General features: G+C 47.2%; 2 protein-coding genes and 2 long non-coding RNA genes across 7 annotated transcripts; 1 reads left to right on the top strand and 3 right to left on the bottom strand.

Annotated features, from left to right (window-relative positions):
* Positions 1-208: 208 nt before the first annotated feature.
* Positions 209-1,414, bottom strand: LOC120703622. Of its 2 annotated transcripts, none has more exons than XR_005687099.1 (4): positions 1,046-1,414; positions 735-835; positions 512-618; positions 209-352 (listed from the first exon to the last, which is right to left on the bottom strand). It is a non-coding gene; the product is annotated as an uncharacterized LOC120703622 (long non-coding RNA). The 2 variants fall into 2 exon arrangements; XR_005687098.1 differs by having other exon boundaries at positions 209-340.
* Positions 1,415-2,622: 1,208 nt separating this feature from the next.
* Positions 2,623-6,096, bottom strand: LOC120703621 (aromatic aminotransferase ISS1-like). 3 transcript variants are annotated; one of them, XM_039987763.1, is made up of 6 exons: positions 5,204-6,096; positions 4,427-4,477; positions 4,214-4,321; positions 3,369-3,497; positions 2,945-3,006; positions 2,623-2,779 (listed from the first exon to the last, which is right to left on the bottom strand). In XM_039987763.1, exons 3-6 carry the CDS (start codon positions 4,316-4,318, stop codon positions 2,770-2,772), a joined length of 306 nt encoding a protein of 101 aa, XP_039843697.1. In that variant the 5' UTR covers positions 4,319-4,321; positions 4,427-4,477; positions 5,204-6,096; the 3' UTR covers positions 2,623-2,769. The 3 variants fall into 3 exon arrangements, with proteins under 3 accessions (XP_039843697.1, XP_039843698.1, XP_039843696.1); XM_039987764.1 differs by having other exon boundaries at positions 4,264-4,321; XM_039987762.1 differs by lacking the exons at positions 2,623-2,779; positions 2,945-3,006 and adding an exon at positions 3,914-4,003 and having other exon boundaries at positions 3,222-3,497.
* Positions 6,097-6,843: 747 nt separating this feature from the next.
* Positions 6,844-7,821, bottom strand: LOC120702115 (translation initiation factor IF-2-like). Its single transcript, XM_039985876.1, has one exon. It carries the CDS (start codon positions 7,819-7,821, stop codon positions 6,844-6,846), a length of 978 nt encoding a protein of 325 aa, XP_039841810.1.
* A 3,644-nt stretch (positions 7,822-11,465) lies between these two features.
* On the top strand, positions 11,466-12,816 carry LOC120703620. Its single transcript, XR_005687097.1, has 2 exons — positions 11,466-11,833; positions 12,207-12,816. It is a non-coding gene; the product is annotated as an uncharacterized LOC120703620 (long non-coding RNA).
* The last annotated feature ends 459 nt before the right edge of the window (positions 12,817-13,275 follow it).

The following is a 13,275-nucleotide window of genomic DNA, read 5'->3' as shown; positions in this document are numbered from 1 at the left end:
CCCGTACTTTACTTAACCTAAAGAGAAATACAAATTCAGAAGTGAAGTGATAAAATCTAAATTCAGAAGTGATATTTTGCTCCAAGTCATTTTGACATGGCTGAAATTAGAGGCCATGATTGGTTGTCTCTTCCAGCGAGCCTGGCTCGCATCGGAGAGCCAGGCCCCCGCCGGCCAGGCATTCAAGGTGCAGATGCCTATTGTTTGGTTTCCGTTCTCTCGCACCAGCGGAGCCAGGCCACGTACCCCCTCCAGGCAACCAATCACGACTTACCTGCATCCGGCGGGCTTGGTTGGCCGAGATGCAGCGAACCAATCAGCCCCAAAGTGAACCATAGAACTGCAAAAAAGTCTGCTTGAATAGGAAAATAAATTAGGTTTGGTAGAAAAGGCAACAAATTACTTATCGAGCATATTGATTGCAAGTAATATTCAGATTGTATTATAATTTATTTTCAACGCAAAGTGGCAAACATCACTTCAAGTAGTAAAAGTACAGAGGATCATATACCTTTGCTCTTATTCAATATAGACGTATGCACAACAAGCATGTGGTTTCTCTTTACATCCTTCTCATATTCAGTAAGCCAATGATTATACTCGTTTCCAGCAAAGGATCTAAAATGGAATATGCCTATGTTACGATTTTAGGAATATGAGAACCATATCTAACATGTAACTGAATACTGCAAATGGACAGCAGACTTTGAAGCCACTCAAAAAATTAAGGATACCTGAAGAGCATGCAGGCTGCTAGAAAACATTTTCTCAAAGATATCATCTCCCCTCACGGGCCGCAGTTGCTTCCCAAACATCTCTATCGGGTTTTCTTCATCTGGCAACACAGAAGTACTGTATTCACCACTGCTTGAGTGAAACTTAAAAGCCAAGGACATGCACTCTAGCACATCATATGTCAAAGCCAGATTGATCACAGGAAAACCAATACGTGTTATCAGAGGCTGGCATAGGAATATAAGATTTTTGCTCAGCTGGTTCAGAGCTCAATGATGTCTGAGAGAGAAAAAGTAAGGAGTTTTGGAACCTCATTATTAGTGTGGTCTCTAGTGAACCAAAGAGTCAGGGCGAGCCTTTCCGCTTCAGTCACTGTGGTTTCTAGTGAACCAAAGGGTCAGGGTGAGCCTTCCCCCTTTAGTCACCTGAAAGGGCATGCAGGAAACTTCAAAAAGATGGAAAAAAATGGCTGACACGAATTGAGTTTTATAAAAAAACAAAGTTACAAGGAAAAAGCTTCAATAATCATAGATAATGAAATGCTGTAGGTTCACAATTGACAGTAGCTCATGAAAGAGTTGATATGCATCCTTGTACACACTAAAACAAACGAAAAGAAACCTTTAAATAATGCAGACAACAGAAATGTACCTCGGTTACACTATGGACATTACGGTTATCAGCAGTGTAGATGACAACATCTTGGGAAAAAAAACTTCTCATGAACTTTGCATAATTACCCAATAACAATTACCAATAAACAAATATGTGTCCTTTACAAAAAAGTATTCTGCACATGGATCAAAGTAAATGTAGATTTGCTTACACAAGCAACTGAAACAATAGAGGAAGGATCACCATCCTGAAATTGCAGAATTCCACCCTTATATATAGTCCTCTTCATGATTGTTTAAGTAGCAAACTGCCTTTGAGATGGAAATAGAACATGAAACTTGAGATACTCTTGAACCAGGGCTGTTGTATCTGAGCCCGAGCCACGGATTAGATGGAAATCCTACGCCAGGTTTAATATGCAATGGTGATGTCAATATTAGGATCAAATTTAATTAGAGAAGCAGGAACCATCATTTCATTCTGATCTGGCGAAATGAAAAAAGAGAATAGCTGGACAACAGTTGTATGAAATTCTCATGTGTTCAGATGACAAAAATTCATGAATCACAATCAAGCATATGTAAGATGGCCATTGTGCCCTAACGGTAAAAAATCTCATAATAGAAGCAAGTAAAAAGGCATGCATGCAAGCTGTGTCGTTAGGCCCAAAATTATCTTGGAAAAATTATATCTTACATAACAGCAGCAAGTCCTCGTGGATAATACAAATATATACAATGGCTAATCTGTTGTATTAATTTAATTCGCTCGGAAAATTCAGTTGGGCTGACAAACGAGACCAAGTGAAATGTCATCAATTCATCAGTTCATCTGTACATATAACATACCTCTGTATGTCAAGGATCCTCTGGTGGCCATTGGAGCTCAAGAAAAAAGCACATTCGAGCTCATTTTCCCTTTTGTACAACATAGATCATCATATATCTGTATCTGCATCTTGCTTTGCACTTTATAGTGAAGAAATGATCACTGCAAAATAGGGAAAAAAACAATGCTTCACATCCACGTCCTGGCATATTAAACCTGGTGTAGGATACAACCTGGCATAGATGACCACCACAAATTATTAAATTACTTACCATAGCATTAACCAAGAACTTTTATCTGCATTTAGGTCATAGGTGACAGTGAGAATGTATCATAGTCAATACATAATTTCTTATACTAAATGCATTGGTATTGCATTTCAAATGCATATTCCTCTCACCAGCTAAATGGTAGCACAGATTTACAAAAGGATAGTAATCTCACCAACATCAGAATGAAGTGTCTTGGGGTCACAATCCCAACTAATATGTCAGTAAAAAATGGCCATCTGGAATGTCATGCATGCGTTGAAATAATATGGAGCAAGCATGACAACAGAATCACCAGCATCACAAGGAGTAAGGACCAAGTTCACAAAAACCTGAAAATATAGGTGTAAGAAAAGACCTAGTTGGACAGGAAAGGAAGAATGTGTCCATAGAATTAATGAACAGAAACATATTGGGGAACATAACCTGAAAACTCTACAAAGCAAAATAAGTGGCATGCAAAACATATAGCAATGTAGATGAAACAAAAGTTTTACCTGATTTGCACCAGCAGTGACCATAACTGATGACTTGGTATAAGCTTATTCTCTCTGCATACCTGGAAAAGATACAGTAAACATCAGAAAAGATATGCAACATGAAGGCATGAAGTCAAGGTGCAGGTTAACATAACACAGTATGAGTTTTAATACATCAGTGCTCCTACGAGTTATAAGAATATTAGCACAAGTGGTGATGAAACAGTGGAATAATTTCTGAAGATAACTATGCAGCATGAAATAATTAGGCTAATAGCATTACAGAGTACCCAAATGATCTCATGCTTTTTTTTATTGTTACTCAGACAAAATTGCAGAGACAATTTGCAGCTCCTTGCATCATGATTTTTCCTTCCAAATTTCCAAAAGACACGCAAATGAATCTTGTTCTCATTTCTCACTTGACAAATAAAGAATTTACCTTTTCAAGAAGTGCTTCACGATGTTCTAGAAGTCCATCATCAGAACCATATCTACTGACCACCGGTTCCCTGATGATTCTTTCAATCTTATTCGTAGCTGACTTAGGAGGTTGCCAGTAAACAACTCCCTGCATTCAAGATTTACAAAGGTTAAAAATAGAAACTAATTTCTAGGAGATGCTGCATGGTCTAGTCATGCTGATTGGACCCTTACAGACATGGTTGTCACTAATTAGATTGCATACACTTGGCCAAAAAAGGAGAGAATTACATACAAATGTTTCCGACTTTGGCAACGTCAGAATCATTTTCAGGAATAGTAGGCAAACTGTATGATGTGTTCCGTTAGATATATAGCAAACATTATGTACCCAACTACAAACAACTTGAACAAGACAATTTCAGATGTTTGCTTGCTAGGCAGTAAGAGTCATGCAATCAAAAGATTATTACTTAATCAGGACAGCATCAAAACACCCATGGATAATTCAGCGCAAGCAAATTGCCACGACGACAGATGCAAATTGCAGTGGGGAACACGTACGAGTAGTTACTTGCTATAGGAGCTCCCCATCTTCTCACTGGCCTAACATTTAGTGGGAAGTGATGATATGGAATAAAAACAATTCTGGATCTGCACCAGGAAGCACTACATATTAGATTATTAAAACATGTTGCATAAAGGACTGACAAGAATTGAATGACATCTCATATTCCTCTTATCCCAAAATTCCTCACTTTACACTCCTGATCAATCGCCAGAATCGACTAATCCACAAATAAAGGGGAGACATCTCAGTGCACACACCACAACACAGACACGACACACGAGTACTAAACCAACCTGAATAGACGGCAGTGATGGCAGCACGAGCGGTAGACGGGACCGCTGACCTGCTTGCAGAACAACGGCGAGGAGGGCGGCGTGAGAGGCGACGCCGTACTCCATCTCCTGAGCAATTAGGTACCACCAATATGCAAAAAAAAGCCACTCATTTAATTCGATATTTTGATATGATACTAATTTAAATTTTGATATAATAGAACAATACTGTACCAGTTTTGTAATGGCATCTGCAATCAGGTCATGAGCTTTCTCCTCTATAACCTAAAGGCAGGAACCAAGATTTCAAATATAACATAATAGTGGATCCCATTTTGAATGTCAGACAAAGACAAATACTTATTTCTTCAGTAATGCCTTCTGTGCATCAAACATGAACACTAATCAGAACACATAATTGGATCTATTTAAATATTTTATGATCAAAATGGAAGTTCACAATTTAATCTGATGAACTATTGAATTCTAATTTATCTCAATGTCCAAGACTTAATTGGATCTATTTATATCAGCGAGACCTCTAGGATATGCATACATTCAAATATTTTAGTAAAAGAAGACAGTAGCTCTATGGAATAACAATACTTGGTTAACTCATCACATGAGTTAAAGACAAAAGTACTGCTAGCTTGAAACTGGTTAATGATACAAAAATAAAACCATGCAGCCTGAAACTTGGAATCCATCGGTCAACTCATCATTGAAACAAGGTACTCTGCTCACTCTAGATAACATCCCCCTTGCAAGTAACAGATCCCACGAGTAGCTTATGCTCATCAGAGCATCAATGCTAACCAGAATAGTTATTACCAATAACTATTCTAATAAGAAATTGAGCCTACTCCTAAGTCCTAACTCTGATCCTCGGATTCAGAACATGCGAGATTGGGATTACTATAACCACATTCAGATTTAGCATCAAACGCTCTAGGACTCGATCGGCAGCAATAGCAATTTGAAAAGAGGACGGCACCAGAACAGAGCCCTCACGTCTCATGTTGTCCTCCTTCTTATGCACCTCTGCTGTCCTTCTCCGCCGAGCTCTCTGGCTTGTCCGCCGCCGCCACAGCCTTGGCCGCCTTCTCCACTCCAGCCCCTGCCTTCCACCTCCGCCTTCATCTTCGCCTCCCTGGCCGCCCTCTCCTTGGCCTCCACATCAGCCCTAGCGGTCGTCGCCATCGCCCAGACCTTGCTCACCGCGGACGGGTCACGGAATAGGCCTGACCGGCAGGCGAGACGCCGACGGTCGCCTGGAGAAACGGCAAGGCGCCGCCGCACCACTCCAGCAGCGCGGCGAGGGCCCCTCCACAATCATCGTCGCCTGCTATTGCTGCTGCCATGGCTGGGCCGCCACGAGCATCTCGGCCGCCGCGACATCGCCGAGGCGCACGGCGAAGCACGAACCTCCTTGCGATGGAGTCCGCTTCTATTTGGATCTCCTCGGGCCGGCGGCCCCGCGGGAGGTCATTGACAGCCGAGACGGCCTTGGCACGGGCGTCCTCGATGACGGAGTCCGCCTCCATCTGGATCTCCTCGGTCCGCCGGCCCGCCGGAGCGCATCCAGCACGCGGCACAGCGCGGTGTGCCCCCGCCCCTCCGGAGATGCCTCCACCCACCGTCCGCCCCTGCTCTCCAAGCCGCCGGCCTCCATGGATGGGGATGGAGGCGGCGCTGTGTCCTGCGGATGGGGAGGAAGGTGATGGAGGGGATCGAGGGGTGGCGCTGCGGCCTGCACACAGGGAGGAGGGCGGTGGGAGAGGAGGGGCGGCACTGCTGCTGCAGACGGCAAGTTTTACGGGATTGGGATGGGATCACGCCGGCCGCGATCCTCACGCGGAATTCACGGGCGGATTTGGGCACGGCGGGCGCCGATGGATGAGGGGCGACGAAGGCCAGGCAAACTCTGGCGGCGGGTACACGGAGGGGTCCGCGATCCCCGTTGGAAAAACCACGTGACCAGCACGGCGGCTCCGCGAGGCGGGTGAAAAAACCGGTGTGAAGGGGTGGGTAAAACCGTGGCATGGGTACAATCTCGCGGTGAAAAAAATCGGAGGTGGGACGGGCGCGCGGCGCCGATTGCACTGGCGGAGGAGTTGTTTTCGGTATGCCAGTTTCCTGTCAAACAATTTATGCTTACACGTGGGCGTCAAAGTGAGATTTGTGAGGTGAGTATTGAGGCTAAACTTGGTGAGGAATATTTCAATTGTCATGGATCCTTATAGTATAGAATAGAAATATATATAAATAGATATGGGCTGGTGGTGGAGGAAGGAAGTTGGGCTGCAGAGGTTTTTTGGGCCAAAAGAGAGATCGAGACTCTAGTAGTTTAGTTTGTTATATTATTTTTGCTTTTTTGAATCATATACATAGAGTACTCTATATACCAAATTTTTGTCCAAAAATAATGGGTATTCAATTGAATACCTTTGAATTAAATTGGGCCCGCCACTGCCCCCGGCGCCGGGCGCCGCCGCCCCCCTCGTGCCGCTACCCACCCCTCGCCATCGCCTGAGCGGCCGCCGGAAGTCCGCGCTACCACAAGGAAGGCAACGGCGGGGATCCACCCACCTCCCTCCTCCTCCTTCCTCCTCCTCGCGCACTCCTAGGTGGTGGTCATGTCCATGGCGACACTAGCGGCTGCTGGTGGTCCGCGGCCGGATCCACCCTGTGCGGACCCGGATCCGCCCACTGGGTCGCTTGATCTGCTCCCTCAACACATCCGTGCAGCGGGGCTCTGCAGTTGTGGCTGTGCGGCTCGGCGTCTGCATTGGGCTGCGCTCGCCCGGGCGGGGCTTGCTCGTGGCCCGCGGCGGCGCCGGCCTGGCTGTAGCGGTGCGGCTCTCATGGCCTGCCCACGCGCAGCACGGCAACGCCTCCGCCAGAGCGCGGCGGGGCTCGGTGGTGTGGCGCAGCATCAGCAATTGGGGTGGCGCGCGTCGGGGCACGCTCGCGGCCGGCGCAGGTCTCCGCGCGTCGGGGCACGGCGGCAGCGCCGGGCATGTCTGCGGTGGCGCAGCTCCCGTGGTCTGCCCGCGGCTGGCACGGCAATGCCTACATCGGAGCGTGGCGGGGCTCAGCTCCGCGACGCCCGCGTCCAGCGCGGCGAGGAGCGGCTCGGCGGCGTTCGCGGCCGGCGTGCTGTGTGGACGCCGCGTCGCGACGGCCGCCGTGGTGGCGGCACATGTGGCCGGGCAGCAACGGCACTTGCCGCGCGTGACGCTTGTGTTGCACACGGCGGCGCCAGGTGCTTGCCTGGTTGCGGTCAGGACTGCTACTGTTCCTTCGGGGTTTGGCCAAGGTGTTGGCGAAAGCTTGGACGGCGGCGTCTGCGGACGTTGCTCCCTCCTTGGAAGCGTCTTTTTGCACCTCTCGGCTTCCCCTAGGGCGGATGCTCGCGGTCGTCCCCTGTGGGCGCTGGCGGGGGCACTGCGCCGCTCCCCCTCCTCTGTGGCTACCGTTGGGCGGTCGGGGTCAGCCGTCGTCACCTGCTCCCCCCGGAGCGTGGCTGGGGGGCTGCGGCCGATTCTTGGTTCCTCACCTAGGCGTGGGATCGAATGTCCTCGCCGCTCTCGGTGGCCATTGGCCGTGACCGCTGCTGCCGGCCTCATGGTGTGGCCCGGGGTTCGTGGCCACGCCGCTGCTTGCTCTGTCGGCAGTCGGTTCTGGGTTGGAAAGGGGCAATGGCGAAAGCTTTGGATCCGCTTGCAGACCGATGACGACGACGCCTTCGGGCATCGTTTATCTTGTTAAAGGCGTCATCCTTCCATCCTTTTCCTCCCTCTCCAGCTATCCTTCCAAGTGAAAACCTAGATCATGTTGGTCGGACGGCGACGGCGCCTGTGGCGTCGTTTTCTTCCTGGAGGCGTTGTCTTGGAAGCTTTACTGGTGGCAGTCATCTACTCTCCTCGGAGAGTTTCTGTTTCTGCGTCTGCCTTCGCTTCATTTCATCTGCTTTGTCCGGGTCGCACTTAGCCGTCGGTTTCTCTTCGCTGGCGGATGCTTTGCCGCCGTTCCGGTCTAGCGGATGCTTTGCCGCCATTGCCGCGTTGGTCGAAATTTGCTTCGGGCGGATGCTTTGCCGCCGTGGTTGGATGATCGGGTGGAAGCTTTGCCACCTTTGTTAGGCCGTCGACCTTTGCACCCTGCTCGTTGTTGTTTCTGCTAGCAAGTTCAGTTGTAGGGATCTGGTTAGAGGTGTGGGTCGTGCGCTTTGTCTTCTCCGTGTTGTTTTGCTGCTGTTCGTGTTATCGTTGTGTTTCCTCATTTGTGTATGTGTTTCTTCAGTGTTTCTCTTTTTTTAATCCTTTGTGCTTCCGTGTTGGTCAAGCTTTACTTGGCCGCATCGAGATTGTGTCTGTAATTGCTTTTTTCATAATAAAAAATATGCTCAGACACGGTCACGGAAAAACAGTCATTCGTGGAATCGTGTATTTTTCGTGTGCATGGCCTGGCACGAAGCCTTCGGATTTGTTACTGTGTTTCCATCCCCTAAAGCACGGATTAATCTTTGCTGTGTCCACCCAAACATTTGCACCCAACAGTCATAGCCGAAACATCATATACCAAAAAAATTGTACCCAGGAACCCCCCTACATGAAAATCAAGGGCTGTCCATGACTCTCATCGAGCTTCAACGCAATCGAACGGTGGATGTTATATGGATTCGCCGGCTTCAACGCGCCTCCCCCGTCCCACCTCCACCCCGCGCACGCAGCCCTCTCGCGGGCAGGGTTCGAAACCCAGTGGCTCCAAAAATCACGCGCGACCTCTTTCCCTCCCGCGCGCCTTCCACGAACTCGGGCTGCGCTCGCCTCCCGCTGGCCGAACTCGCCCTGCGCTGCCGCCCTTAGGGCTGCCCTCGCCGCCCGCCGGCCGAACCCACCCTGCGCCGTCGGCCCGTCCTGCGGGCTCCGGCCGCCGCCATAGGGATGCAGGGTCCGCGTGCGCCTCGCCTCCCGCGAACGCGCCCTGTGCCGTCGCCGCACCCTGCAGGCTCCGACACGCCTCACCTCCCGCGAACGCGCCCTGCACCGCGGCCCCGCCCTGCAGGCTTCGGCCGCTGCCGCCGCCGCCGGGACGCGCGCAGGGGGGTGCGGGCGCCGGCCACTGCCGCCGGGACGTGCGCCGGCTGCGGGCACGACCTCCGCCGCCGTCACGCCAGCCATCTTTTTTGGGATTTTCAGAAGTATTTTTCGGGATTTTTCATTCTTCACGTTGGAGGCCAAATCCCGCGAGATTTGTTTGAGGAAATTGTTGCTAGGACATTTGTGGGCAGCTTTGGCTTGATCCTCTCTCAAATCTATCACGGATTCGGCTTGGATTTGGAGTTTTTTCCCAAAACCGAGTTCCCCAAAACGGCGGCTTGGATCTCAAATCTGTCACGAAGAACTCGGTTTTGGGGAAAAACTCCAAATCCAAGCTGAATCCGTGACAGATTTGAGAGAGGATCAAGCCAAAGCTGCCCACAAATGTCCTAGCAACAATTTCCTCAAACAAATCTCGCGGGATTTGGCTTCCAACGTGAAGAATGAAAAATCCCCAAAAATACTTCCGAAAATCCCAAAAAAGATGGCTGGCGTGACGGCGGCGGAGGTCGTGCCCGCAGCCGGTGCACGTCCCGACGGCAGTGGCCGGCGCCCGCACCCCCCTGCGCGCGTCCCGGCGGCGGCGGCGGCCGAAGCCCGCAGGGCGGGGCCGCGGTGCAGGGCGCGTTCGCGGGAGGTGAGGCGCGTCGGAGCCTGCAGGGCGCGGCGACGGCACAGGGCGCGTTCGCGGGAGGCGAGGCGCACGCGGACCCTGCATCCCGATGGCGGCGGCCGGAGCCCGCAGGACGGGCCGGCGGCGCAGGGTGGGTTCGGCCGGCGGGCGGCAGCGCAGGGCGGGTTCGGCCAGTGGGAGGCGAGCGCAGCCCGAGTTCGCGGAAGGCGCGCCGGAGGGAAAGAGGCCGCACGTGATTTTTGGAGCCGCTGGGTTTCGAACCCTGCCCGCGAGAGGGCTGCGTGCGCGGGGTGGAGGTGGGGCGGGGGAGGCGCGTTGAAGCCGGCGAATCCATATAACATCCACCGTTCGATTGCGTTGAAGCTCGATGAGAGTCATGGACAGCCCTTGATTTTCATGTAGGGGGGTTCCTGGGTACAATTTTTTTGGTATATGATGTTTCGGCTATGACTGTTGGGTGCAAATGTTTGGGTGGACACAGCAAAGATTAATCCGTGCTTTAGGGGATGGATGAAATTTGTTTTCCATCTAAATAGATATATTTTGCTTATCCTTGATTTGACATTTTTTCCAGATTCATGCGGAGTGTCATTTTTGGTTTTTGGAGTTGACAGAAGCCGACGACGTGGAGCAAGCGACGAGGTTATCTCTGAATACCTGTCAAAGTATACATTGGAAAAGCTATGCATAAAGAATTTGCATTGTTAGATCATTGTGTTGGCCGACAATTCTGTCTGTTTAAGTTTTTATCTCATCCTTTTGAAGTAATTTTGATTGCACTACTGAACATGGATTCACTCACAGGGTTAACAAACTATTTCCCCATTTATCTCTTTCTGTTTTGGTTAACTGCCGCAAGTCGCTAGAGTGAGTTAACGTGTAGAGAAGCAGATCGGAGAGAAATGGTTTGCCCAACTCCACGTGCATCTTTCCCTCTTATTTCCATTATTTTCTATTTAACTCATTTTATTTACTAAATCTCAGCCTGCTATTGCTGATCAATTGATTCTGCAATAATCAATTGTTTTGTTTTGTTTTGTTCTGCAATAATCATATTAGCTAATCACCCATAATCATATTAGCTAATCACCCATGATGATAGCTAATCATATTGCCGATCAATTGATTCTGCAATAATCATATTGCCGATCAATTGATTCTGCAATAATCATATTAGCTAATCACCCATAATGAATTTAGGGTACAAGATATTACTCGCCACCGTTGCTTCCTAATTATCCTTTATTTTGCAGAACTTGGTGTTGCTTCCTAACATCTCCTGGCATGGACAACATCAACCCAAAGGTAAAAATATTTTGAGTCTGCTTTCTAATATTATGATGCTTGGTATGGAATCCTGATGTTCGATTGGTACTCTATCTAGGTCTCTTTGGAGAGCATCGATAAAAAGTATGGTATGCTTCCTAATTGACGTTCCTGGCATTAGCATCAAGACCGATGTTGATTGGATTTAGGGATCAAGGCCGATGTTGTGGTGGCTTGCAGTCGCAGACCACTTGTGTTGGTGCTTTTACTACAATACATGGTACAGATCTGATCAACCACTAGCATGAGTTTCACTCTCGGCTTTCGCATAGACTAAAGAGATAGTAAGTTTTAGTGATTGAAACATTCTTTTTTACAATTTATAAACTTATTTTCTGTGACCAGTATTGGTCATTAGACAGCCGCAGCCTGTAGTTTCATCACCTATTAGTTCTGGTCATACTACTGTGGCAACAGTCATTCCCATTGAAACTGAAGTTTTACGTTCAGGTCAGTCTTCTTTCTTACTTCCCATCTTTCTATCTAAGGACTACTTCACATAACAATGCAATTCTTCAGTAAACAGATGATATCTCAAAGACTGCAATGTGAAGCTCCAACGAAGTTCTGATAAAGGTAACCTTCTGTTCAGCAATCTCCTATGATAAAGGTAACCTTCTGTTCAGCAATCTCTTATGTATATAGTGCTTTCCGTCAAACTATGATTTGAGTGAAAATAATTTTTTTGCTCCCTTTCATAATTTGCTGTGTACCAAGAGATAATTCACACATTAATGGTTTTTGGACACACTGATTGCTTTTAAAACAAAGTGGTGCTAGAACATGTCTCAAGAAAAGAAATTGTACTGAAGTCAAGTGTATTGAGTATTAGAAAAGAAATTTCAGGTCATAGGGAGCAATGCCTGACTCATCTGTTCAACAGGAGAGTGCTATAGATCATATTATTGACGTCATCAAGGAGAAAATGCTTCACTGATCTATTGAATAGGAGACTGCTAGAATGATGACATCACAAAGTAAACTCTAAATTTCTGTGGGGAAGGGTGGGGGCATCAAGGCATCGCAAGTGGGAACCTGCAAGGTGCGTCAGCTGTCGACAGTACTTTACTTTTAGTTATAATCATATTGCATCAGCAGCATCATGGATTATGTAAAATGAAGAGCAAGGACAGCTAACTCACAAGGTAATATTTGTTAATACTCCTATTAGTATTTTAATTTTTTTTAAAATAGATGATGCTTGCCTTGTAAAAATTTGATGTGACTCTTAATTTTGAAGTGTGATGATAATTACTGCTCTGATAATCCTTTTTTTCGAAACACCAAAAAGGGCAAACGAGTAGCTAATATTAAAGTGTTCTTGTAATCTCAATTTAATTATTCCATTGAATTGACCTTCTACACAAAATTTGCAACCTCTTTTAAGTGCACCAAGCAAAATTTAATCATTGATGCTCATGTAACTCCAATGCTCTTTTGTAGGACATGAGTTTGCTTGCAACAGCTGAACATGACCAATACCTTCGATAATTATGTGAACCATTTCATAACTTTGTAGTCTATTTGAAGATAGTGCCTCGTGAACTAATTGGTTGTCATTTTATGCAACAGATATTTCATTATATTCTCTCTTTTTTTTGAATTATTTCATTCTATGCTTGACTATGGAAACATATATTGTCTTTTGGTTGTTTTAATATGCATGGACAAAGTGTCACCTGTAGCGTTAGTACGGGCAAGCTACTTATCAATATAATAATTGTATGTTACATCTTCTTTTGGTTGTTTTAATATTTCTTATTTTGGACTGTGGATCATGTGGTGTTTTTTTGTGCTTCTGAAATGCACCCGTAGCATTAGCACGGGCACCCTTACTAGTTGGAAGTAAAATATACTACTGGAGTACTATTATATTTTTTTATAAAAAAGAGTACTATTATATTTGATTAAATTATGTGTACTCTCAAAATGCTTTCTTGTGTTAAATGTGAATCAAGCTCACTGAACCTGCTTACAGTGTCTGCTACATGAATTTCCTTCTCTTTTGTTGTTGTTGT

Source organism: Panicum virgatum, chromosome 4K (assembly GCF_016808335.1).
Source record: "Panicum virgatum strain AP13 chromosome 4K, P.virgatum_v5, whole genome shotgun sequence".
NCBI classification, from domain to species: Eukaryota; Viridiplantae; Streptophyta; class Magnoliopsida; order Poales; family Poaceae; genus Panicum; species Panicum virgatum.
The sequence above is the reverse complement of the archived record's forward strand: the minus strand, read 5'-3'. Positions and strand labels throughout refer to the sequence as shown.

Excerpts from the sequence above, each read along its gene's own strand:
- LOC120702115 (XM_039985876.1), bottom strand. The coding sequence starts at position 7,821 with ATGAGGCCGGCAGCAGCGGTCACGGCCAATGGCCACCGAGAGCGGCGA.
- LOC120703621 (XM_039987762.1), bottom strand. Across the intron at positions 4,004-4,213 it reads CATCACTGCCGTCTATTCAG|ATCCAGAATTGTTTTTATTC; the intron begins GTTGGTTTAGTA and ends TTCCTGGTGCAG. Across the intron at positions 3,498-3,913 it reads CCTATAGCAAGTAACTACTC|GGAGTTGTTTACTGGCAACC; the intron begins GTACGTGTTCCC and ends TCTTGAATGCAG.